Below are 27,891 nucleotides of genomic sequence, written 5' to 3' on the forward strand. Positions count from 1 at the left end.
TATTGAATTAGATTTTTCTATTTACAACTGAGATCACATCTACATACTATTTTGCTAGTCTACATGTGTACATTATTTCTAACAAGTTTAGACTTAACGATGAATGGGCTCAATCATACAAAAATACACGCACACACTCACACTAATTGTTTTAAAATAGTAGTGCATACATTATACTCCTCCTATAAAGCCAGCTTTGATTAAAAACCGCTAGTTTCAAAGATCAGTCTGATTTTGAAGATGAACCAAGATACACGAGGTATGATTCTAAAATCTATCTTAGCCATTTTGTACAGTTGCTATCTTACTGGACTATAGTATATATTTTTAAAAAGGACAATGATGAGGGGCACTATCTGGTATTAACTTTAACCAGACAGCTGACTGCCTCCTCCTCCCCCCCAAAACCTTTGGCCAAGAGTTCTCCACTGTGAAGACTGAAAGGACCTGGTGATACTACAGCAGCAGTCCCATTATGCTTGGAGGTGACAGAAGCAGGGCCACATCAACCTTTAATTCTACCACACTATGCAACTCACAAACGGTTCTGAGATTAGAACATTTACCGCCGTACTCAAAACACTTACGGACACGGAGAGCTAGAACAGAGGGGAAAAAAAAAGTCATAGGTGGGTAGGTAAGAAGGTAGACAAATGAAGAGTCAAGCTGCTCTGTCCAACACCTGTGTATGTGTGCTTTAACTAAATGAACTCAGGAGGCCAACAGCAGTGGACCTGCTCAATTCACCTTCCAAATCAGAACAAGACTGAAAAGCTCAGGCTTGAGTTTTCTACTATGCATAGGCTCCGCCGGTGATGAGGAGCTCATAAGCAGGATCTCTACTCCTTCTGCACAACACGATACAGGCGCACAGCATGCCCAGCAGCTGTAGGAAGAAAACAATGGGGAAAAAAGGCTGAAAATCCTCTTACAGCAAGCGTGTATTTCTTTGTTGGCAATGGAACTGTTTCACAGTTCAAAGATCTCAAATCATCAAAAAAATCACGACCGGTAAGCAATTTCTAATGAACACATTATCCTTTTAGGAACTAAGAACCCAGTTTTGGCATCCCTGCTGTGTATCTAAGAATAATCCGTGAAGCAAGCAGAATATCCAGGCTCTTCTAGTGCCATCCCCATCTTGATCCAGACCAGGGCTGTATAAAAGTGTACTTGCTGTACTGATGGAAACAGTCCGTAACTGAGCCGTCACATATGGTAGCCACTAGCCACATGAGGTTCCTGATCACTTGAAACGGAGCTAGTGCAACTAAGGAGCTGCATTCTTTATGGTATTAATTTAAATTCAGGTGTATGTGGCTAGTGGTTACCACACTAGACAGCAAAGGTCTAGAGTGGAATGATCAAGACTACATATGAGGAAATCTAATGTTGGTCTTTCACACATCTGGATTTTGGGGAGATAGGCTTTATAACAATCCACAGAATGAAAAGCCCAATATATGAGTAGCCCAAAAGCCCTATGCAGGGGGAACCAATCCTGATGCCAAAAAGTGTGGTTTGAAGGTTTCTGTTTTGCAATTATTTTTGAAATCCAGGACAGCTCTGTGATATTATGTACATATTACTTTTTAAAGGTCACTTTCTTCATCATTTTAATAGGCCTAATCCTTCTGTGGTAGCAAACTGGAGTAGTAATAAAGTCATGCCATGTTATTTTGGATAAGTGAGAGGATTAAGCTGGATTAAAGAGAAACGAGTCTAGAATTTCTGACCTGCTTTCTTACAAAATATAAACGGTTATTAAAGAGCTAAATAAATTAATGTGCTGTTCTAACTGTTCACTGAAAGTGAAAGGTCCCAGTTATTTGATTTTAAAAGGCAGGGCCCTTTGTACATACAGGGGTCAATCTAATTTCAACAGAATGTATCCGATCTACAACTAGACACTCAAAGTCTGAAGTGGAAGATTACTAATGAGACACGTGGACAGAGACAAAGGAAGTCCTCAGTCTGAATTCTCCATGATGAAGTCACACACTCCAACTTCTCCCCTTACTTAGCCTCTATTCTACCCATATGGGATATATCCTTCCTGCTTGAATTCATCAGTTTCATTATAACAGCATTTGCTCAGTGTTTACTAATGCAAAGTACCTTAAAGACATTTTAAAAGTAGATATTTGTTGAAGTTCACTATATATCTTAAGCCAATTCTAGACATGTTTAGTATGTAATTCCTAAAAAAACACATTTCCATTCACTGTACATCAAAACATTTTTAGAACAGCTATAAGATCAAACACAATTATGTTCCCAGGCAATGTTAAATTGAGCAATAAAAATGCTAAGCGCTGAAATTATTGATTTGGTTGGGAAAAAAATCTCTTCCCATTCTCATCTCCTCACATTCCTTTCAGCTGGTTAACTTCTACTGGAGTCAGCACTCTCAAAATGGGGTCTGAAATAAGTATCTTTTTTCCTTGACTTTAATTAAATCAACTTGTACTGATTTAAAAACAATTCAATAAGCTTGATAAAATCCTACTCATGCCTGGAAATGAGTCTGTTTAATAACATTAAATACTCCAATAAAAATTTAAAAAAAAAATTAAGTGCTACACAATAACTTCTTATAATGCAAACCTCATCACTAAGTATTACAGGTTCATTTCCAAAGCTTTGCTACATTAAAATCTCATTGATTATTGAAGTTCTCCAACAACAGATTTAAAAATATCACAAATGTTTTAGCTCCAGTGTGATTTCTTAGAATGAAACTTATCCCTACAATATTCAAGTCATGAGAAGTAATCTACACCTAGTCCAAATATAACACCCAGCCAACAGCAAAAATGATTATTAAATACATAAGCAAATGATTAAAAAAACTGACTGCCAAGGATTAAAATGTTCTATGATACACAATTAGATACACAATAGATGGCATCATGGGGAAGTAGGTATTTTACACAAGGTAATTAGAACTGGACATTGGAAACACTCTTTTCTGAGAAAAATTTAGAAACACCTATCAAAAAGTCATCCCTATTCTCTGACCCCTCAACTTAAAGGCTACAAATTTTTTGCTATAGATTTTGCACATACATACAGAGGGTATTCACTACTTGCATTTTGGTAATAGCAACACTTCCATAAGTGCCCATTAATGCAAATAAACTATGAAGTAGGTAAAAAAAATAGAATACTTATAGGTAGCCATGGTAGCATATTAATTTGTCTTCAAGAAGGTACAAAAGGTTACATGTATTATTCCACTTATATAATATTTGTAGAATGATGAAGTTCTGGGAATGGAGGACGGATTAGTGGTTGCCAGGGTATGGGGAGGAGGCGTGGGAGGGAGGTGGGTGCAATTATAAAGGAGTACCAGGTGGGACTCTACAGTGTTGTAACTGTTCAGTATCCTGACTGTGGTGGTGGTGGATACAAGAACCAAACAGGTCATAAAACTGTACAGAACTGAATACACATATAGAAATGAGAAATCTAAATAAAACCAGTGGATTGTCTCAATGCCAATGTCCTGGTTGTGATATATAACAGTTTTGCAAAATGTTAACCACTGAGGGAAACTGCAAGACGCATAAAGATTCAGTCTGCAGTATTTCTTAAAACTGAAGGCTTCATACAATTATCTTAAGAAACAAAGCAGAAAATTGCATCCTATCAGCTTCTATTTGTATAAAAAATATTTATGTGCTTGTTTAACCACAGACTACTTTTGGAAGGATATATAGGAAACTGGGAACAGTGGTTGCCTCTGCAAGGAGGGACTCAAGAACTGGAGTCAAGATTTGAGCAGGAGTTTCACCTATTATTAAATATTTATCATTTGAAGAAAAATTTATCAAGTGGGCTTTTCAATTAAAGAATTTTCAAAAAGTTAACAATTAAGATTAATTTTCCCCAAATTGAAAAAAAAAACAAAAACCACAACTTCGCTACTCAGGAATTAGCTTTGGTTTTAAGTTTTTAAGGAAGAATTACTTGAAATATTTTTTTCAAAAGATGGTCAGAATTAAGCCACTCAATTTTAACTATCTAAAGGGCCCAATCCAAAGTGCTATTTACATATGTATTTTAACTCATTTTAATGAATTAAAATAGAAGCTAGAAGAAGCAGGAAGGAAATGGCAGTCTCAGCCTCCTTCACGCTTGGCATACAGACCAGAAAAAAGCAGCATAGCCTTGGGAAGCAGTTCTCTGTAAAATTTTGCTCTTGATCATTCCATCTTAAGGACGTGACAGCATTGTGAGACTCCAAGGACTGACAATTTCCATTTTTTCCCATACTGTCTTTGTAGAGAGCTTTACCTGCACCTGATACTTAGAAGAGCTTGCCAAATCAAAAATCTAGATTTTATTATTATGACCAGACTGTTGAAATATAAACTTTATAGCTGATCATTTGTACATTTAAGAGGCTGGTTACTATCAAAGAAGTGAAATATCTTGCTGATTAATAAACTAATAGTATAAGGAGTGTGCAAAATCTTTAAAATCTCATTCTCTTATATTAAAAAATCCTGTTGTAACAATTAACCAGCACTTTTCAGGTTTTTTCCCCTTGATCATTTTGGTCCTATCCAAACCTAGACCACTTAACAAGACTAGAACAAGGGTGGGCCAATGTTTCATAAAGGGCAATTATAGTAAATATTTTAGGCTCTGTGAACCAAGAGACAAAATTAGTCTCTGTGGCAACCACTCAACTCTGTCACCATAACACAAAAGCAGCCATGGACAATACATAAAATGAGCGGGGCTCACACCAAAAAAGGTGGCGGGCAGACTGGCCCACGACACTCAAACAACAGGCTCTTATTGGTAAATTAAGCTTATGAGAGAATTTCATCTTAAATTCACCTTTATGTCTTAGAACATTGATGAAATGTAGCTTAACGGTACCACAAATCAAAATCAAAGGAGACAGCACTTGCATAGTTTTGATACTCACAACGCTGCCAAAAATCATCTTTCTTTACCATTAAATAAAACGATTTACCGCAATAGCTCTTAGAGCTTCCCCACTTTAGAACCTGAAGAAAAACGCTAACAATTTTTTAATGCTATTACATTTTGTATTCCATCCAGCTTAAAGTGTCAATTTGCTGTCGGATTTCATAACAGAATTTAGGAATTTAATCTTTTGAGAATCTTAATTCTTCAATTTGTAATCAGAGGCAGAGCACACATGGAGACAAGGTTCAAGATTTAATGATGGTCCTAAGTCATGCTATCCTTGCTCTTCCTCAATTTCAAGGTCTTCAAAACTAAGGGAACAGGGACTGGAGAATCTCCAAGCATCCTTCTAGTTCTTTCTCTATCACAGTAAATATAAAAGCTCATTGCTCTTTGAGCTGTTTCTGCCTTCACCTAGGTTTTCCATATCCTGGGCACCAATCTACATCAGATTCTGAATACCAAAAGTTTAAACATTTATAGGTACTCACACATATTAGAAAATCTTTTTACTACAAATGGATGTTTTTTCTCTTAAAACTAAAATTTTTAAAATTTTCAAAACCACTATGTAAGTCTGCAAAGTTCTCAATCTCTGACTTAGTTTTGTGGAACTTGAAACATCAAAGCTTTATCAGATATTATTTAAGCCACAGTGATTTACCTATAAAATGGTATAAGAAGGCATATTTAAGAGACTGGTTAGAATGTTTATTAGTCCCCACTGAAAAATATTTAATGAAGAAATATTAATAAGCTGGTTAATAAGCTCAAGTAGATGAGGGACATATTTGAGTGTTGATTTTTATTAGCCTTCTATATACATTTTGCATACTTCATGATCATAAGCATCATAAACTTCTTAAGCTTTTCTGCTGCATGCTAATATATGCAGCTTTATTACCACACATAAAGTTATTAAAAATGCACAGATCAGGATTTCACTTGGGTAAAGACACTACCTTCATGTTTTGTTATTTTTAGCTAAATGACAGTGTTTACACAGAGAAAATATGAAATACATCCCTGCTGATCTACAGATTACTGCTACACTGAGCCACAGAGTAAATGCTTAGAAGGGCAAAGACCATAGCAAATAGAGCTAGGCTTTTTAATCAATAATTTCAGAGGTGTTTGAATACCAGCAAAGTAAACAATCACCTTTTTGCCATTTTAAAAGGCACTTCCTACTAAATACACTAGTTTCTGTTCAAATATACAGAAAGCAGACAAGCCAAGCAACTTACATATAAATTAGCAATTACATTGGTTTATCTAGCAATTAAATGATATAAAAACTTTAACACATTATTGCCTGGGTGATTTTTGCAGAAATAAATTAATGCCTGTGGTGTTGATATGTCTCTGGTCAATAATGTGCTAGAATAGATTCTCTGGACCTGAAGCACGTTTCAAGAATATACTAAAAGAACACTAAGAACACTCTGAGAACTAGATCTGATGCAAAGGATTTTCAATCATTTTCAAACTGTTGTAACATTCCTCTAACAGAATTCCTAAGATAAAATATATATACCTGAGAAACTAGGAATGTAGGTAGTTTATATGGGCAGAAAAATAGTCATCTTCCTTATTTGTTTTTTAGGTGGGTATGAGATTGAAGATTGAAGGCAGGAGAAGGGGATGACAGAGGATGAGATGGTTGGATGGCATCACTGACTCGATGGACATGAGTTTGAGCAAGCTCTGAAAGTTGGTGATGAAAGGGAAGCCTGGCATGCTGTAGTCCATGGGGTCACAGAGTCAGACATAACTGAGCGACTGAACTGAACTGATGAGGTATAAAGGATATGTGTGGGTTTGTTTGTTTTTGATAAAGTGAGAGGTGATTAAAACAATTACCAGGTACTTTGTACAAGCTATTAATAAGGGGGGAAAAAAAGACTGTTTTCACTGGTAGGAGCTGGGACAGGTACCCTCAGCTGCCAAAAAGACACGGGACATTTCCAGATATGCCAAGTGGTATGACAGACTTCTTGATGCCAATCTGTCTAAAAAAACTAAATCCACATATACTAGGGCGGTTAAACCTCAGTTTTTACTTAACAGTCTTTTCTGTAAAGTGATAAAGTTGCTCCTATTAATGTAAGAGACCAGTGTAGTGCCAGTTCTTGATGTATGTATATTAACATATAAATCCCTTGGAGACAGGAAAGCAAGAAATGGAAAGAGAAACAAAAAAAAATTAAAATAAAACTTTCCATCTCCAAGCTAAAATAAAGCAGTTTGATTTTTTTTAACAATTGTGTGAAGTTCTACTAAAGCACCTCCCAAGAATACATTATGACAACAGTCTGTATTTTGAACAGGTCACTCACTAATCAAGTCAAGAGAATAAAATAAGAAATCCCCCGTCCATGGTTTCCCCATCCAGATCTCTGGCTTCTGGGATCATTCTGGGTCTATGTCTGGAGACAGGAAATAGAAGATGTTGGACACTGGTGTCTGTACCTCAGTCACTTCCAAGTTATCCATATACACAAAGCTTAACTGCACTTGGTGGTTAAAAACCATTGGGTGTTGACACTGGAGAATCAGGACACTTTGATAACTCCTTGGCTAGCTGTGCTTACCTGAATAGCTGCAAATGCCAACGCTGCCCAGATAACATGCATCATGATTTCTTGTAGCTTCTTCACAACTAGAGCCTCACACCCCTGAAACACCCAAAGTCATCTTCATTAGTCTTTTTAAAAAGGGAAAAGCTGCAAGGTCACACATTACTACTCACTGGCAGAAACAGAAATGACAAACAGCAAGAGGGAAAAAAGATAGTGCACTTGAAAATAACTTATATTAAAATTAAATGACATTAAAGGCAAGTAAAAGAAGGTAGAAAAGTTCTAGGTAGAGATAATTCACCAAGAAAACAGGTTACCAGGCTAGATTCAAATGCTAGTCAAGAAACTGAACTTACCTCAGCATAGAGATCAGCGGGGTGGGCCAGGCTGCCATTACAGCTGCTGGCTGTCTCTCTGCAACAACTAAGAGGGACGCTCTGGTTTTTGGTTTCTTTGAACCAGTCTGTATTTTCCCAGTCTGAATAGTTGTGAATTCCACAACAGTGCAGCTAACAGAGAAGAGAATAGAGACATCAGTCCTCATAGAACACAAGGCCCTGTGTTGAACTTCAGAGTTCTGTGCACTGCAGAGCTTTAAGCTACTTTAGACCAGGGATGTCCAATAGTACTTTCTGCAATGACAGAAATGTTGTAGGTCTGTAAGCTCAGTATGGTAGCAACTAACCACACGGAACTACTGAGCACTCACAATGTGGCTAGTGTTGACTGAGGAAGTGAATTTTTAACTGTAATTTAAACTGCTACATATAATTAGTGGTTCTAGACCCTCTGTCTGAAAAATCATATTGCCAACAAGGGGTAGTTAATAGCTAAGAAAAAAATCTTTAATTTTGCCTGTTAAACATCTGATTCTGAATTAAATATTATATCTAAAGACAAAGTATTTAAAATCTTTTGTCTGAAACGTCTGGGATTTACTCTAAGTTATAATTAGCAGAAGACATGTGGGAGTAAGAAATAAGATGAGATAGATGAAATAAGATTGGCAAAAACTCGATACATTTTGAGGTGAGTTTACGAATACAAAGATCTACTAGATGATTCTACCTTGAGGTATGATTCAAATTGTCTACAATAATTTTCTTTTTTTACGGTTTTGTCTGTTTTCTTTGCCAGTCTTATCTTCTAAAGGTATGTGAAAGACTTCTTACCTCCTCTAAAGTTCATTTGGGCTCTCAACTTTCCTGTGACATAAACCTCTCGCTCATTATCACACCCTTAGCTAATTATTTTTGAGGAGGAAGGGCAGATGCTTCTTATGGCTATGCTAGGTAATGGTGGAAAAAACTTTTCAAGGGTGAAGGTAAAAATACTGGACTCATTATGCAGCTAACCATGGCTATTACGGTACGCTGCTAATTTACACAGTAACAGAGATAAGTTCAATGTTGACTCAATAGTGACTGGTTCTCCAGCTTCAAGAGAACTCACCTGTCTCTGAACATAGTCAATGGCCCGGCTAGCAGCATCAGGGTTGGTTCCATTGTAGGTCTTATATACCTTCTGAATGCTGCGATCAACTTCATTTTCCACCTGAATCAAAACAAAGAATCTAGTCCCTCAAAAGTATTGGTGAAAGTAACATTAGTCAAGACTCCAGCTAAATGCCTAAATGGCACACATGTAAAGTTTCAAGATAGCGCTATGAATTTCTTGTAAGAAAAAAAGTTCTCTCCCTGCCTGCCTTCAGGTAGACTCAGGTAAAACGTCAGACATATTACATTAGATTAAAAGCAATCAAAGAGACGACTGTGTGCAAGATGGCAGGCTACCTATTTATGAAAGAGGGAGAAAGCAGTTGAGACTTGAGATAAGTGTCCTAGATTATAAATATATCACCTCCTTTTTCAAGTGGGGTTCTTAGAAGACCTACTCATTTTCCTTTCCTAAAGGAGGTAAAAATTAAACAACTTAAAAAGCACCCACAGGATACTTTTGAGACAAATACCAATATTACATTTTACTTATGTTTATTTAGACTTGGACAAATATGCAAAAGTAATCAACAGATTTTAAAAAAAAGATCAGGAAATCAACTCTTCAAAATATATCACTGCCAACAGAGAGGCAACTAAAGTGTCATTTAATTAAGTTTGCTTGTACCAGATTCTCCTTACCCTACTTCTAAGATGATGGGACCTATTTGGTAATTTTATCAGTCATGTGGTTAAGATCATAAAATTGATAACCAGACTGTTGGCAGGGGTATGATCCACTGCATTCTTTTTTATAGCATAGCTGTCTGGTACCTTATACAGCAATGGTTAAATAGTAAATCAGCCTATCATGTCTTTGACTCCAAACCATAAGTTACAATGAGAATAACCCCAAGTGCGCTCAGAGAATAGCCCTAGGATGCCTTTGTATCGGTTCTATGTTGTTGTTGTTTAGTCGCTAAGTTGTGTCCAGCTCTTTTGCTAATGCATGGACTGCAGCCCCTCAGGCTCCTCTGTCCATCTGATTTTCCAAGCAAGAATACTGGAGGGGGTTGCCATTTCCTTCTCTAGGGGATCTTCCCCATGCAGAGATCGAACCTATGCCTCCTGCATTGGCAGGCATTTACCCCTAAGCCACCAGGGAAGCCCATAACAGCTCTATAGTTTAATTTAAAGCAGCCTATTAGCCTTAAATGCTGCTGTAGGTGGAAGGCAAAAGTGGGCAAAATAGAAAGAAAAGGGGCAAGAAAAGAAGAAATGACCAGAAAAGAGGAAAGAAGGACAAGAAGGGAGTGGCTATAGTTGTCTCGGTGTTTGAGTTGGTAGGGCCCCTTGTTCCTCAGGAACTAGTTGGAGGGTTGCAACCCCCAGTATGATGCATTTGAACTGTGGTGTTGGGAGAAGACTCTTGAGAGTCCCTTGGACAGCAAGGAGATCAAACCAGTCAATCATAAAGGCAATCAACCCTGAATATTCATTGGAAGGACTGATGCTAAAGCTGAAGCTCCAATACTTTGGCCACCTGACTCGAAGAGCTGACTCATCGGAAAAGACCCTGATGCTGGGAAACACTGGAGGCAAGAGGAGAAGGGGACGACAGAGGATGAGATGGTTAGATGGCATCACCAATTCAATGGACATGAGTTTGAGCAAGCTGGGAGATAATGAAGGACAGGGAACCTAGCATGCTGCAGTCCATGGGCTCGCAAAGAGTTGAACACAACTGAGCAACTGAAAACCAACTCCCAGTAACCTTTTTCTATGTCTAAGACCAAGGCATTTTTTCCTGAAGAGGCAATGGAAAATGAAATCCTTAATTTAGTTCTTCTAAAATAGAAATCTGGGAATCTATGGACTAAGGAAATTTGAGCAAATTTCTCAGCTGACCAATTATTCATTTGTAGATCATTCTACAGTCAAGGAGACGCTCGTTCCTTGGAAGGAAAGCTATGACAAACCTATGACAAAGACTGAGATGGCACCAGTGATAAAGAACCCATCTGCCAATGCAGGAGACATAAGAGATGTGGGCTTGATCCCGGGGTCGGGAAGATCCCTTGAAGGAGGGCACAGCAACCCATTCCAGTACTCTTGCCTGGAGAATCCCATGGATAGAGGAGCCTGGTGGGCTACAGTCCATGGGGTCACAAAGAGTCAGACATGACTGAGTGACTACCACTGTCACTTTCTCATGACAAACCTAGACAGTATACTAAAAAGCATTACTTTGCTAACAAAGGTCTGTACAGTCAAAAGCTATGTTTTTTTCAGTAGTCATGTACAGATATGAAAGTTGGACCATAAAGAAGGCTGAGTGCCAAAGAATTGATGCTTTCGAATTGTAGTGCTGGAAAAGACTCTTGAAAGTCCCTTGAATTCCAAGGAGATCAACCCATTCAATCTTAAAGAAAATCAACCCTGAATATTAGTTGAAAGGACTGATGCTGAAGCTCTAATATTTTAGACACCTGATGTGAAGAGTCAACTCAATGGAAAAGAGCCTGATACTGGCAAAGACTGAAGTTAAAAGGAGAAGGGGGCAGCAGAGGATGAGATGGTTAGATAGCACCACTGACTCAATGGACATGAATTTTAGCAAACTCTGGGAGATAGTGAAGGATGGGGGAGCCCAGCATGCTGCAATCCATGATTGCAAACAGCTGGAATGACTAGCAACTGAACAACAACTAGAGTCATTTAAAGAAAATTGTCTACAAACTAGGGGTTTCCCTCGTAGATCAGTCGGAAAGAATCTGCCTGCAATGCAGGACACCGGGGTTCAATTCCTGGGTAGAGAAGATCCCCTGGAGAAGGAAATGGCAACCCCTCCAGTATTCTTGCCTGGAGAATTCCATGGGCAGAGGAGCCTGGCAGGCTACAGTCCATGGGGTCGCAAGTTAGACATGATTTAGCAACTAAACAAGCACCACCTAAAACTAGGACAGCAGCAGAGTAACACTTTGTTATATTAAATGAGACAAGAAATCCCGACACATAATTTCTAACTACCTTTGTATTTTTCAAGTGGTGGCTAAACTGAAGGCAAAAGAAAATGTTTACTCTGAAAATGAGTTTGTTCTATTTCACTCAAAACACTTAAACCACCTTTCAAAACATATAAATTACAGTAGACAACATACCTTTGCTCTGTAAACATATCCCAAAACCACAACAACAACTTCTGTGACAAAAACCAAGAGTAGGATGATGACAAACTGTAAGGAAAATGTAAGGAAACATTGTCAAAAATTAAATACAAATGAAAAAATAGCTCTAAATACTCTCTTGATAAAAAGTAATTATCTGAGCTAACTGCTACAAGTTTAAGACAAGAGCTAATTCTATTCCAATTATAAAGAAAGCCAAACAGAATACGGAGTTTCATGCTCAAGTCAAGCAAGTAACATAAATGAATATTCCCACATATTATGACGACACATACGGTCAGGGAAGAACTAACTTACCGTGGCAAGTCCACAGCGGCTTTCCCGGATTGTGGCACAGCAACCAATTAGCCCAATAATGAAAAGAAGGGCCCCAACAGCTATGATCACCACAGCAGGGATGAGAGTGTACACATCTTCAAAGAAGTGGTCATAATCGTCATAAGTGATGAAGACATAGGCTCCGACATAGCATAAAATGCCAGCGGCTCCCTGTAGAAAATAAGGTCAGAGCGCTGGTAAAATTCTCCAACCCCTGGTAAACATTCCCACTATTTCTTGGCACATTAGAACTCAATGAGATTTTCCACCACTTTTAAATCTATTTGTAAACTTTTTTCAGTGAAGCTGAAAATTATTCATTAGTAAGAACATTTCTTTACTAAAGTTGAAAAGTCTTCCAAGTTCCATCTACTCTTTGGTAACTGCTGGCTCATCGAGGACTGAGAAACCATTAATCCCACACATAATACGGATGACAAGAATGAAAACACACACACACCCCAAAGGCCTTCTGTAGTCAATTACAGATCAGCACAGAGGTGAGGGCTGCCCCCCTCAAATGGGGAAATCAGGACAAGTGGCAGAGTCAGGACCTGAACCCAGGTAATCTGACTCTAGAATCTGCATTTATACTCTCATCTCTTGCTTTGGGGAAAGAAAATACAATAGTAACTAATAACCATGATACCTGATACCCACTTCTAAAAAATTTGCTGTCCTAGTTGAGACTGTGAAATGGTAAAGCTAGAGGGCTGAATGACTAAAGAACTTTGCAAATCCTTTGTGTGTTAGTCACTCAGTGATTCCTGACTCTGCAACCCCATGGACTGCAGCCCACCAGGCTCCTCTGTCCCTGGGATTCTCCAGGCAATACTGGAGTGGGTTGCCATTCCCTTCTCCAGGGGATCTTCCTGACCCAGTGACTGAACCCGGGGTCTCCTGCATTGCAGGCGGATTCTTCACAATTTGAGCCACCAGGGAAGTGAAGTGAAAGTAAAGTTGCTCAGTCGTGTCCGACTCTTAGCGACCCCATGGACTGCAGCCCACCAGGCTCCTCCATCCATGCGATTTTCCAGGCAAGAGTACTGGAGTGGGGTGCCATTGCCTTCTCCGAGCTACCAGGGAAGCCCATTGCAAACCCTTTAAGTCTATGCTTTAGAATTGTGTTTCTTGAACTACGTAAATAGGAATCATCTGAAGATCTTATTAAACTGCAGACTGATCAGTAGGTCTGGGGGTGGAACCTGAGATTCTGCATTTCCAACAAACTCCCAGCTAATGCTGTTGATTTCTGAGCTACACTTTGAGGTACAAAGTTTTAGAGCACCTACCAGGAAGTGAATGCAGAAAGTCACGAAACAGCTGCTGCTGCAGACACTGTGCTCCACCTACAGAGTTTTATTAATACATACATTCTCCTCTCATCATTGTCAATTTTGCTATTGTGTCAATTTTGCCAGCACAATGCTGACAGCCCAGTGTTGCCTGCTTTTATGTGAATGAGCAAATACAGTGTGAGGCTAAGTGTTAAAACATCAGTTAAATGAATTATTATTTATAGAGCACTTTGAGGCTTTCATATAAAAAGAATTATTTCACCATTCTTTAAAATTTAACACATACAGCATTAATTTTCAAACTACAAAAGAGCCTCCACAATGATATCATTAATTCTTCTCAACCTGGAAGCAGTTTAAGTCTGTGGGACTCTGTAAGCTTGGGCATCATCACTATATTTTCATACACTAGGCCGGTAGAATCACTCAGATCTGGAAGGAAAAGATTCCATTTATAGAAAGTTGAGAAAGTAACTTGACTTTAAAAATAAATAAATAAATAACATGGACTTTTTAACAGATGTCAGCTAGAATAATGGAGCCAATTTAAGAAACTATATTCTTTTCAAACTCTCCTGTGGCCTTCAGGAGGCCCCACTGCTGGCTTTCTTCCTATTTCTTGCACTGCTTGCTCTCTCATTCTCCTTAGGGACTCTCCTTGACCAGACAAATGTTAGTGATCTCCAGGGTTCTACCTTCGGCCCTATTTAGTTCTCATTTTGTAGGCTCTCTTTGGGCTAGCTTAGCTATGGCTTCACCAGTCACTGTGGCTCTCCACCCAAGCCATCAGCTCAGAACTACACATCCCCATCTGGAAGTCCCACAGTCGCCCTGACCTCAACCTACCTCAAACCCTCGCTGCCTTCCTGCTCACTCCATTAAATCTGCCCTCATATTTCGAATTTCAGAGCAAACAGCAGCAGTTACTTTTCCTAGTCAAATGCCTGAGAGTTACTCTATACTCTTTCTGTGACCTACCTCTATATCCCATCAATCTTCAAACTCCTTCAGGTTTCCTTTTTTATTTTTTAATAATTTTATTTATGGCTGTGCTGGGTCTTCATCGCTGTACAGGTTTTCCTCTGTCGCCGAATGAAGGGTACTCTGTTGTGGAGCACGGGCTCCCAGGCTCAGCAGTCGTGGTACATGGGGTTAGTCACTCTGCAGCATGTGGGATCGTCCCGTATCAGGAATTGAATGTGTATCTCCCACGTTGGCAGGCTGACTCTTTACCACTGAGCCACCAGGGAAGCCCCAGATTTACTTTCAAAACCACCTGAATACTGTTAACTTCTCTTCAACCCTCTGCAGTGCTTAATTCAGGCCTTACCACTGTTCACCCTAAACCTTACTTGCTCACCCTCCCTCTGTCCCTTAATATGTTCTTTGTATGATCAGTTATTTCTGTTAAAAATATAAACCAGAACAAGGCATTAGCATGTTTGAAATCAGGATGAGGCAAATGCCAGGAGCAAGGGGAGGGCGGCTGCATCAGGAGCAGGCTGGCATCGCGGCAGACAGACACACACCGGGGGCCATGTGCCGAGCCGCCCCTGGCCCCCGAAAAAAAAAAAAAAGGATGAGGCAAGTAAGGCCTCTGATAAACTCAGCTGTTCCTTCCGGCTTTTTGGGCTCGGACTCCACGCCTCTCAAGCACCCTGAACTACTGAAAGCTGTTATTCCAAATGCACTACACATTCCCGCACTTCTTTACCTCTGCTGCCCTCTTCATCTGCTCAGGACGCCTTGTCACCCATTAAGATGCAGTGTAAATACCACCTCTTCTCTAGGAAACCATTCTAGACCATTTCAGATGGGATTAGGTGCCCTTGGTCACAGACCATCCCCTACATAGCTCTAACGGCATTCATCACAAGTGTTGAAATTATAACTATATAAATCTCTGCATTCCTTTAGGGCACAAACTTTGCCTGTCAGTCTTTCAGCCCTGAACCACCATCCAGCACCCAGAGCAGCTCTTGGCACATGGTAGGTATTTGTCAAAATTCACTGAGAACACTTCATCTCATCCCTTCCCTTGAAACTGCCCTTCAAGCTCAATCATAAATCTTTGGTTTGAATTTGCTTTGTTTCCTCTTCAGTTCAATCTTACAGATTTTAGTTCACTATTCGAACAAGATTTAGCAACTTAATCCAGCTTACTTAATTCTTAATGGCCATCACATTTGGAATACATTAGTTTATAAATGCTTTACTTACAGCAATTGAACCTGTTCAAAGACCCTCAGTTCACTGACCTACTTACTTTGGGGACATATTATTATGGGATGATGGAATACATAAGAGAGAGAAAAGAGGAGAAACAGTTTAATAATTTGGGTGCATTAACCACAAAAGTATATGGAATACTTAACACTCATACCCAAAACTACTTTTTCTTGATCACATATGTGTGATATGCAAACATACACATATGTACACACAAACATTTTGTTACAGTAAATACTTTTAGTCCCCAAACTGAATTAGAAGAAATTCTATATATGAAGCAATCAAATTTTATCCAGTTTGTTTTCACTAGTCATCTCTCTATTCTTTGGATTCTTAGCTTTTCTTACTCTAATAGGCAACCTTCATTTACAAGGCTTGAATTAAAATAAATTCCATCTTTGAGGTGCTAGTAAATGTAATTAAAGGCTACATAAATTTGATAGAAAATAAAAGTGGAAGATATAGGTACTCAACAATTTGAAATACAGGACATTGAAGAACTATTTCCATTTTAGATATGAAATGAGTCTGAGGTCCCTACAAGGCTCACCCTTGGTGCTGCCTGGGACTGGGCCAACTGAAACACTTCCAGTGCGGCCAGCCTCCACCCAGACAGAAAATGAGTGCAATGCAAGGAGATGCCATTTGTAAAGCTGCCTGTTCCTTTTCTAATAGATTTGAGAGAAGTTTCTCTCCCCAGGCTGCAAACTAGTCAACATCTAAGTCACACAGTGCAGTTGAGAACATAATGCTTCTGTTTTGACAACATACAGGGGGAAGCAGCATAGTCACTGCACATACCAAGAAAAACTGCAGTGACTGCTGATATGAAACTATATAAATCAAGTAACTCATAGAGGGTGTCCTCTAAATTTTCTTCTCTTAATGACATGTGTGTGTGTGTGTGTGTGTGTGTGTGTAGTGGCTTCAGTCATGTCTGACTCTTTGCAACCCTGTGGACCGTAGCCTGCCAGGCTCCTCTGTCCATGGGATTCTCCAGGCAAGAATACTGGAGTGGGTTGCCAAGCCCTCCTCTAGGGGATCTTCCCAACCCAGGGATCGAACCTGTATCTCTTATGTCTCCTGCATTGGTAGGCAGGTTCGAAGCCCAATGACATGTATATATAGTGCTTAACAAAAGTTGTATAATAAACAACTTATGAAAGACATCAGTTACTTTGAAAATACAGAGAAGGTGTCCTAACAAGAGCTGAAGACCTAAAAACAGCAATAAACAACTGCTTTAATGACATCCAACCATCCAAATGACAAACATAGGTGGGGCGCATATAGTAAATGTAAGCAAGGTTATAAGTAATTCCTAACTAGGGACTTGCAGTCATGAAGATTTTTAACATAGGACCGGTGGCTATTAGAAAGGCTAAAAGGTGAGCAGGGTTAAATCCTTCTTCTGAAGGGTCATGCTGGGATTGAGATCTATCAAAGGCTCTGGGCTTTGCCAACAAAGCAGCTGCAGAGGGGATGAAATGTAGAACTTGGAAGCAGCTGAACTGCTTTAGTCACCACTGAGAAAATCTGAGCCTATAAGGAGGATTTGTGGAGGACAGTATACTAAAAATATTCATCCTTTTCACAAAGAAGTGAAGGGAAATTTAAGGGAAAGGCTGAAAGCTGAAACAATAGGGGAAAAAAAAGAGAATTTTCTGAAAACTGTTCTTCCTTACCCTTTTAAAAAATCTGCACCAGGCCTTTAGTTGCGGCATGCAAACTCTTTAGTCTGTCATGTGGGATCTAGTTCCCTGAGCAGGATCGAACCTGGTTCCCCCGGCTGCACTGGGAGCATGGAGTTTTACCCACTGGACCACCAGGGAAGTCCCTCTTCCTTACCCTTTAATAAACTCATGTTCTAAACTGTCACAAAATTGTAAAACCTTAGGAGAGCCAGTGCTTTTGCACAACACCAAGCTATTCCTCCAAAAATAAAGCTACCTGTTAGAAAATTTTAGAAGTATGAGTTCCAGAAGTATGACACTTCACTTAATCCTTTCACCCTTTCACTCCCTACATACAAATGTAAAGCCCTTTTAAAGTAAGAAATTTCACTGTTATGTAAGACTGATTTTTCTATAGTTTAGAAACCAGTGTTTTGGTTTAGAAACTAGTTGTTTTGTTTCTGTACTTTTCAAATCTTCTGAGAGAGATGATGAAATACTATAATCCACAAAACTCCTAAATTCTTTACTTTTCTAAGAAAGAAGAAACAGGAAATGGAAGTTAGCACATCAAGCACAGTGAGCCTGCCACCGGAACAGACTATCCCACAACAGGAGATGAAAGAGCTCTGCTGTGAAAGCGTATCAGTACGGAAATTTAGAACTGTGAAGGTAGAAGCATCCCACAGAGCATCTGGGTGAAGATAAAGCAAAGAAGAACACAAGTGATTTTCCTGCAGGACAGGGTAAAGATGAAGGGGCCATCTTAAGTCATTCAGCTAAAAGCAGAGCCTGACAAATTCTTCTCACCTGCGAACTACTTCTCTGTGTGATTTTTGCCTCCAACAATCAATTGGTAAAGCAGAAGCGATTGGAATGTTGGGAGGAAAAATAGAAAGACTTGGCAAAAACCACTGTGTACTCCACAGACTTTTTAAGAATGCAGATTTCAAAAAGCAGAGAGGGAAAAAACAGCAGCAGAAATTCATCTTAGGTATATTTATTTTTAAACATTTAACTCAGAGCTTTCTGTATGGTCACAATAGTCTCTCATGTACCTATCTCCCTTCTCTCCTACAAGGAATCCATTGGTAATTCTATACAGCACATTTAACGTATATATATGGAATACAAAAAAAAAATTGGTACTGATGAACCTATTTGCGGGTCAGGAATAGAGACGCAGAGGTAGAGATCAGACTTGCGGACACATTAGGGGAAGAGGGTGGGGTGACTGAGAGAGGAGCGCTGACATACACACCATCATGTGTAAGCAGATCGCTGGTGGGAAGCTGCTGCGCAGCACAGGGAGCTCAGCCCAGTGCTCCATGGCAACCCAGAGGGGTGGGATTGGGGGTTGGGAGCGAGGCTTCAGAGGGAGGGGATATACCTATACTTAGAGTTGAATCACGCTGCTGTACAGCAGAAACCAACACAGTATTGTAAAGCAATTATCTTCCAAGTTAAAAAAGTTATCTATTTGGCTGTGCCAAGCCTTAGTTGCAGCATGTGGAATCTTTGATCTTCGTTTCAGCATGCTGGATCTTTAGTGGCGGCGTAAGAAATCTTTAGCTGTGTCATGTGGAATCTAGTTCCCTAACCAGGGATTGAATAGGGGCCCCAGCATTAGGAGTGCAGAATTTTAACCACTGGACCACCAGGTAGGTCCCTATACAGTGTACTTCTGAATGCTTCCCCACACTCCACCCTCAAGCCATAAGTTTCTTAAAATCACCTTAAATCTTTCATCATTCTACTACTTACATAACATTTTCTAGTTAAACATATTTGTTTTGGTTCTGACTTACTCTGATAAAATACTTCATATCTTTGAACAGAATTACTCTTCTACCAAGTCCAATGCTGCACATTTTTCTTATCACTCAAGAAAAAGAAAAAAAAAAAAGACTATAGCAAAGATTTCAAATCCTCTTAACAGAAATTAAAGCTATTTTAACCAAGAATTTGGGAAGCTATTAAATATATCATTTTCTCCATAACAAATTGGTCAAAAATAAAGACAAGCAGTATTCAAAGATATGAAGGATACAGAGAGAAGAGCCCTCAGGAGTAGAAGAAGAATCTTTCTGGAATGCAATCTGGCAACACATCATTAGCCTCAGCATTTATGCTTTTGCACCTATTAACTGTACTTCTAGGAGTCTATTCTTAAGAAAGGAGGTCAGATGGAAACAAAAGATTTGTACAAGGTGCATTCATCAAAATGCTACAATAGCAAAAACAAAAGATCATGTTGAAGTTTGACAGAAAACAGCAAAAGTCTGTAAAGCAATTATCCTTCAATAAAAAAAAAAATAAAAATTAAAAAGAACACACACACACACACACAAAGAAAAAACCCAAGCATCCAGAGATATATTTGCATTATAGCCCTAAAATATGTTGAAGCATAATTTAGTAACACACTTGTGGTATGTTAGGGGAAAAACACACTTATGCATGGATATTTATAAACACCAAAATGCTAATACTGGTTGTCTCTTGGTGGCGAAATTACGGTAATATTAAAATATTTTTCAGTGTCTTCTTTAAAAAGGAAATATATATTTGCAGAATCATGAAAGTCAATATTTAAAATTGTATCTGAAATTGAGACTTCGTTGTTCTCTAACAAATGAATTCTTAAATCTGTCCTTAACCAAAACATAAAATAGGAATCTCTTCAATCCCAAATGTTTTAGGCACCTCTGCCAATCTTCCCTGTTTATAACTTTTCTTGGGTCTGCCTGGCTTTGACTCATCTTTACATGTTTTCTGACTACTTAACACAATTCTGATCACTTCAGTACACATCTTTTTTTCTGCCATAAATATCACCTATCAAGGAGACAAGTAAAACAAAACCCTACTTCGAGATGTATAATTTTGACAATAAGCCACTTCTTCCTTCATTATCAATATCACTATCATTATTGCCATTATTCTTAAAGAAAGAATATTTTAATCCTTTAAACCAATATTACTCTGGAGATATTCCAAAGATCATGTTCCTCAATTCTGTCCTATTTTCACTTTTTCTGTATTTGCCTTTTTATAATCATTGTTTATCTAGCTTAACAAAATTTTTCTATTTAATCCAATTTTTATCTCCCAGTTGAAAAATCCAAAACATTCAGGCTGCAGTGAAACTGGAGATCTGCAACTGTCATAGTCAAACTATTTTAACAGCATGGAAATTAGATATTTTCAGATTGCAAGGCTCCAGGGGTCATCTGAAAGAGTATTTTCAGAGTATTTAAATATGCATTTTTCTTTGAGACTCTCTATCCCCATACCCTACTCTAACTGTAAAGAGTCAGTTATTACTACTAGAGCCTGAGGTGTTTCAACTTCATAACAGGAGTTTGCCTTTGCTTGGGTTATGTATTTAATCAATAGCAACAACAATGTAAAATACAGTATGTCAGCATTTACTATAGATTTCCTTTTAGTAAGTAAAAAACAAATACATTAATGCAAATAATTTTTCTCAGCTACTGGCTCTACCGAACTATTAAAGAGGGGGAGGGAGGAAAGAGATGACATTTTTAAAGGAAGACTTGAGACTGTCCAAGTGAAGGGGGAAGGAGAAGAGCAGCTAGAAACTAAATTCACTAGAACATTAAATGATTCTGCCTATCTGTCTGACCCTCTTCCTATAGCTATTAGAAAGCAGGAACTATACCTTCTGCATTTCTCAAACAGGTAAAGCACAGACATTCAGCAAGTATTTACTGAGTGAATGAGTCTTAGGGTATACTTGTTTGATGCAAGTATAAATTTTATGGAATAAATTTTTTGCAAAATTCCTAATGTTGGATCTTATGGAATAAATTCATTAAAATATTTCAAAGCATGATAAATACCCTAAAAAGGTAATCAACAACCTATTTCTTAAATTGCCAATTAAAGAGAGTCCTCCTACATTCCCTTTGCTTTGAGTTCTTTCAGTGAATAACTCCCAGCCACAAGGTACTTGGTCCAGTGGACAGATGACTGAGAATGCAGTAAGACTGGAAATAATTCATTTTCTTAACTGTCAAAGACAAGAAATAGGTCTCCTGTTATATACGATAACTTGCTTTTCTTCTAGTAAACTGAGAAACAATTATGAAAAAAGAAATCTGTTAGCTGAAGGTGTGCTCCAATGACATACTCTTTGTCGGAGCAGTCACTCATGAAGATGGGAACACAAGAGGTAGAGAAACAAATACCAGGATGGGAGACGAAGGGTCCAGTTTAAAGTATCATATTCTCATAAATGCTGGAGAGGGTGTGGAGAAAAGGGAACCCTCCTACACTGTTGGTGGGAATGCAAACTAGTACAGCCACTTTGGAGAACAGTGTGGAGATTCCTTTAAAAATTGCAAATAGAACTACCTTATGACCCAGCAATCCCACTGCTGGGCATACACACCGAGGAAACCAGAATTGAAAGAGACACATGTACCCCAATGTTCATCACAGCACTGTTTATAATAGCCAGGACATGGAAACAACCTAGATGTCCATCAGCAGACGAATGGATAAGAAAGCTGTGGTACATATACACAATGGAGTATTACTCAGCCGTTAAGAAGAATCCATTTGAATCAGTTCTGATGAGATGGATGAAACTGGAGCCGATTATACAGAGTGAAGTAAGCCAGAAAGAAAAACACCAATACAGTATACTAACACATATATATGGAATTTAGAAAGATGGCAGTGATGACCCTGTATGCAAGACAGCAAAAAAGACACAGATGTGTATAACGGACTTTTGGACTCAGAGGGAGAGGGAGAGGGTGGGATGATTTGGGAGAATGGCATTGTAACATGTATACTATCATGTAAGAATCGAATTGCCAGTCTATGTCCGACGCAGGATACAGCATGCTTGGGGCTGGTGCACGGTGATGACCCAGAGAGATGTTATGGGGAGGGAGGTGGGAGGGGGGTTCATGTTTGGGAACGCATGTACACCCATGGTGGATTCATGTCAATGTATGGCAAAACCAAAACAGTATTGTAAAGTAAAATAAAGTAAAAATATAAAATTAAAGGAAAAAAAAAAGAAAAAAAAATAAAGTATCATATTCTCAACTCGAATGTGCAAGATGTGCTAGAAAACATAAAACATGTATATGGAGATGTGTGACAAACAGTTTTTCTTCATTTATAATGAAATATTTCATTATAAATTTTTATCTTTTAAACAAAAGCATGAAGGTACAGCTAAAACTTCTTTTGGTAATTTGAACACATCAAATTTGCCTTAGGGCCTGTAGGCTGTTCCTTGTCTTAAATGTCTGCCATTTCCTCCAAATCACCCCAACATCTGTTCCTTCACATATTCCAGATTAAATTTCACCTCCTTGGAAAAGACTTCTTTGCCAACCTATCACATCATTCTGTCTTAATTCTCTGCATAACATATCACTATCTGTTATTTTTCTTGCTTATTTTTAACTGTCTGTCCTGTAAAGCTCTGTAAGAACAGAGATCTTCACTTTTCCACTACTTTTTCAGTAATATAAGCAAAAAGTGGGTGCTTAAACATTTGTGTAGTATCTGCTTAACAAAGCACATTTCCTTAATTTTATGGATTTACAGAGGGAAATGAAAGTTGAAACTTTTTTAAGATAAGACAAATTTTAAAGCTTAAATAAGGCTTTTAAATAGGATTTGTATTTCATATGAATGAATGATTAGTTAAGCTGCCACATTCTAAAGTTGTTTCCAAAAGCCTTTAAAAGGTGTTTAACCTTGTGGTATTTCCTACTCCGGAGCCGTTTTAGCATTACCATGGCCTTTCATATTGATGAAAAACAACACCCTAAACAGATGTGCCAGACTAGAAATTCTGCAAGCAGGGACAAAGCTTTCTCTTACAGTCTCTATAATGCCTAAGATATGTGTGAGCAAAATAAACACTAGCCAATTGGCTCTTCTTCTAGGGTAGAAAAAGTAAAGGTAATTTGTATAACATGGGACTTAGTTAAATACTCAATTAACTGAACAGAATAAAACCTGAAATTATCAAGTACTGATTTAAACTTGTTTTAGATGAGGCCTCCCAGGTCAGATCGAATTAAGACTGTTGTCTGACCTTGGAGCAAAAGTGCAGTTTAGAGAAGAGATTAATGACTATTTATTCTAATAGCCTTCAAAATTTAGTAACTAAACACTTTTGTCTTCCAAAAATCATCATGGGTCTAGCACTAATACACTTAGATTTAAAGCTATGCCACTCTGTAAAAAACAAAGAGATCCAAGTTGTACATCCCTTCACTTGTCCAAAATTACCTATCACGCTACAAGCCCTAATATTCTGAAATTTGGTGATGAGCTCTCAATTTCCATTAAGACAAGCTTAAGAACTTTAGAAACCACTGCTTCCCCTTTGTGCCTTTCCACAGTAATTTTCTTAGACTGTACTGTCCACAATAATCTATACCAAGTCAACATTAACAACTTTGGCTGTTATATCATCTAATGCCGATTCTAAGCATTTCAAGTACATATCTATTTCCACATCACAACTCACTGAACAAACTGCCAACTGAACCAGGATATCAAGATATTAAGAGGCCGAGTTTAAATATGTTGCCAAAGCAATTAAGTGTCAACATTTATAAACAGTCAGCTGATAGTAAAGAGCCAATGCAACAGTTAAAAAAATCTTTGCTAACGCTGACCAGTGGTGGTGGTGGTGTCGCTAAGTTGTGTCCGACTCTTGCAACCCCATGGATTGTAGTCTGCCAGGCTTCTCTGACCATGGGATTCTTCAGGCTAGAATACTGGAGTGGGTTGCCACTTCCTTCTCCAGGGGATCTTCCTGACCCAGGAATTGAACCTGGGTCTCCTGCATCGCAGGCAGATTCTTTACCAACTGAGCTATGAGGGAAACGTTGCCCAGGGGAACCGAGATAAATGTTAGAGATGCTCTATGTAGGGAATGCTTATTCTTACACTGATACATTAAGGTATTAGAAGGTGGAACAGACCACTTATAAAAGAATACACTTATCAGAACTAAAGAATGCAATATAAAAAACCAGGAAGAACAGGTTAACATGTTTTATGTACTTCCTCATAATGACCTAATTTTTTAAACTGACAAGTTAAATAGTCCAGTTTAAATGCTGGTGGAAGTTCTAAACAAGGTTAAAATCATGTTTTGGAGCAAGTGAGTCTAACACTGCCTAAAGAGCTCCTTGCTCCCTTTGCAAGTCTTTTGAAATCACACTTTGCTCTAACATCACAGGCTCTAGAGTATAGGACACCCTGGGTTTGAAGGCTGGCTCTGCCCCACCTTGGGTGTGCCACTTTAAGTAAACTTTAATATCCTCATCTGTAAGAGAAGCATAATATTCCCTGCCAAATGAGGCTGTTAGGAGGCTTTATTCCATTAAAGTGCTTAGCACAGTGCCTGGGTATAAAAAGCACTCAAATTTAGTTATGATTACCAACATCATCAGATTCCAACAGTTGGTCCCTAAACTACTAATTCTGTGGGAGACTCATCTAATATTGCTTCCTTCTTAGTTATGTTACATGAATCCTGCTCTGTGCCACATTTTTTCCCCCTACATGTCTGCTTAACTTCCTCATCACAGCTCACCTCACAAACATTTTACTATTCTACTAACCTAGATAAAGGGTGTTTAACCTCAGCCTTGGCAAGAACCCACCATGAAAAGCATAACCGAAGTTCAACATAACCTTCTTCACCAATAAGTGCCAATAATAGTACACATACTTATATAATTTCTAAAGATGAATGAATCTTTGAATAAACTTCAATTTTAAATGAAAATTTAATTATTTAAAGAAAATGGTTCCTGTATTTCCAGTATTTTGTTTAACAATTCCAGTCCCTGAGCTTGAAAGGCCTAGAAGTCACCTGATAGTACACAGATTCTTCTTCAAAATTAAACTGTATGCCCATAAAAATAATAAGGGACTATAAAGGATACAAAGCTAAGTCTACACTTAAGAATCTTATCTGATAGTGTTTCTCATCTGGAGATACTAGGAGATTCTTTTACCTTTTAAAAAGGCTTCTAAGTCAAACTAAAGTATAAGAAACACTGCTCTAAATGGAAAAGAAGAAATCATGGAATCCTGATATCACGTGGGTGATCCTGAACAGTACTCTCAGTCCGGATTCTTTTCATCACACCATACCCTGAAAGACTCTATGGCAAAAGATGTGTGTGGTAAGTGCCCTGTGACGTGTAATTATTCTTTTACGCTACAGCAGTCAGGATATGAAAAGTTTCATTCTTTGCAGGGGGAGGAGGGAACCGGGTTGTAAGAAGGAAAGGATTCTTTCCAATTTAGGTATGTTTGTGGCAAAGAGGTGAATGGACGCATACAAAAGGATGGGAAGTGGAAATGTTCAAGAAGTGTCCTGAAGACTGGGGACAGAGAAGTGTGTCCAGGTGTTTAAGAACATGGTCAATCGTGAGGAAGTAGAAGATGATTTGAGGACTTTGGTTGCAACACTAGAAGGGCACTGAACTTTATTCTACTACTGAAGCTTTGGGGGAGGGGTGTGTGTTTATTTTTTAAATGAAGTAAAATGATGTGAAGGAAGAAAAGCTTTATAAGATTTATCCGGGTGCAAGGTCCAGATGAACTAGAGGGTGGAGAGGCTGACAGGAATAACACAGGTTATTACAAAAGTCCCTGACGAGATAAGGACCTGAAGTAAAATGAAGTGCTTTACAAAGGGCCTTTCCTTTGGGGGCGTGTCCAAAAAAATTCATAAGCCACCTTTTATTGAAAGTGAACTCATCGCTTTCTAGCTCTTGTGACACTCGAGTCATATTTAACCAAGGTTTACAATCTCAGGCTACCCACCCCCATGGCCAAACAAATAAGATTGATTTTTCTGCTCACAGGATTATTTAGCTTCTCAAGTTGAAACCTCTCCGTTTTCTGGGCTGGTAACCAGTCGACCAGTTCTCCACACACACAAAGAGCTCTAAGGCAAAATTCCTCACGCCTGAGTCGGAAGCGTCCCCGCACTTCTGCACCGTTTGCTCGCTCGCCTCGGGGCTGCCAGTGGAGCCGCGGGGGCTCCGGGCCCTGACAAAGAAAGCGGAGCCCGACCCTTTGGGGAATATCCTATTTCGAGCCTGATGTCCTGAAAGAATCTGCAATGTGAGCTCTCCGTCCAGCAGGCTGCTCCGGGGGGAGGTCGGGGGAGGGGGGGCTCTCAGCGCCGGGCTCCTGGCACAGAGCCCGCCGGCCGGGGCGTTGGGCCTGGGAGGGAGGCCGCCAGAAGCCCCCGAGGGTTTCTCCTCACCGCCCTCTACACCCCGAGTCTTCGTCCCGGCCGCGGAGATACCACAGCGAAGCGGCCTCCGGGGCCAGGCCCTCCCGGGTCTCCGCCTCAGACTCCCGTCTCTCCCCCACCTCCTCAGCGCCAGCCACGACCCAGCCTTGAGTCCCCACTGGGTCCCCACCGGCGTTTCAGCCGAGGCCTCTGCGGGCCGCACCGCCGGCCCCTCGCCCTTTCCCGCCCGCTGGCCACGCTCACCCAGAAGATGAGGTTGAGAAACACCAGCACGGTCTTGGAGGAGGTGATGCCACACTGGCCCATGATGCCGCCGGTCGGCTGCGGCCCTGCTCGGCGAGCGGGACGCGCTCACCGAGCGAGGTGGCAATGGCGACGGCGCCTCCCCACAGGGAACTGCTCGGCCTGCGAGGCGTTCACCGCAGCCCCCGGCGCCGTCGCGCACCCCAGCCCCAGCAAGCACCTCGCTCCTACGCGCAGCCGCCGCAGTCTCCGTAGGGCCCCCGCTCCGCTCCCTAGCAACCGAGTCCCGCCCCGGGACAGGCAGCTTCAGCCAATCATTCCTGTGGTGGCTACAGCGAGGCCACACCTCTTAAAGGAGACGAAAGCTCTGCGCCCTTTCTTGGCCTCTGGCCGCCCTTGGGATGCAGATGGTTCACTAGGGAAGTTCCAGAGGACCAAACCCAATCCCTTCCTATTGAGCTACGTTTGCCATGCCAGGCTTATAGGTGATTCAGAGCCCGAAGAAAGCCATCTTTCTACCTAGTTCGTTCTCCTAAGGAAGTTAGAGACAACTAATTATCTCCCACTCCACACTGAGATTTTCCTGACAAAGTAACACCTAAGCATTGTCTGGGAGCAGTGCAATGAACATCAACAAATAATTATGGAGAACTTATTGTGTCAAGCCCTAGGCTAGCTCTCAGAA

The 27,891-nt window shown here is 39.7% G+C and overlaps 1 protein-coding gene across 2 annotated transcripts; it reads right to left on the minus strand.

Annotated features, from left to right (window-relative positions):
• Positions 1–27,422, minus strand: TSPAN3 (tetraspanin 3). 2 transcript variants are annotated; one of them, XM_068991118.1, is made up of 7 exons: positions 27,207–27,422; positions 12,451–12,642; positions 12,127–12,201; positions 8,982–9,083; positions 7,886–8,038; positions 7,542–7,625; positions 1–886 (listed from the first exon to the last, which is right to left on the minus strand). In XM_068991118.1, the coding sequence occupies exons 1-7, from the start codon at positions 27,267–27,269 to the stop codon at positions 794–796; spliced, it is 762 nt and encodes a 253-aa protein (XP_068847219.1). In that variant the 5' UTR covers positions 27,270–27,422; the 3' UTR covers positions 1–793. The 2 variants fall into 2 exon arrangements, with proteins under 2 accessions (XP_068847219.1, XP_068847220.1); XM_068991119.1 differs by lacking the exon at positions 12,127–12,201.
• Between the last annotated feature and the right edge of the window lie 469 nt (positions 27,423–27,891).

This window comes from Capricornis sumatraensis, chromosome 19, assembly GCF_032405125.1.
Source record: "Capricornis sumatraensis isolate serow.1 chromosome 19, serow.2, whole genome shotgun sequence".
Taxonomy (NCBI): Eukaryota; Metazoa; Chordata; class Mammalia; order Artiodactyla; family Bovidae; genus Capricornis; species Capricornis sumatraensis.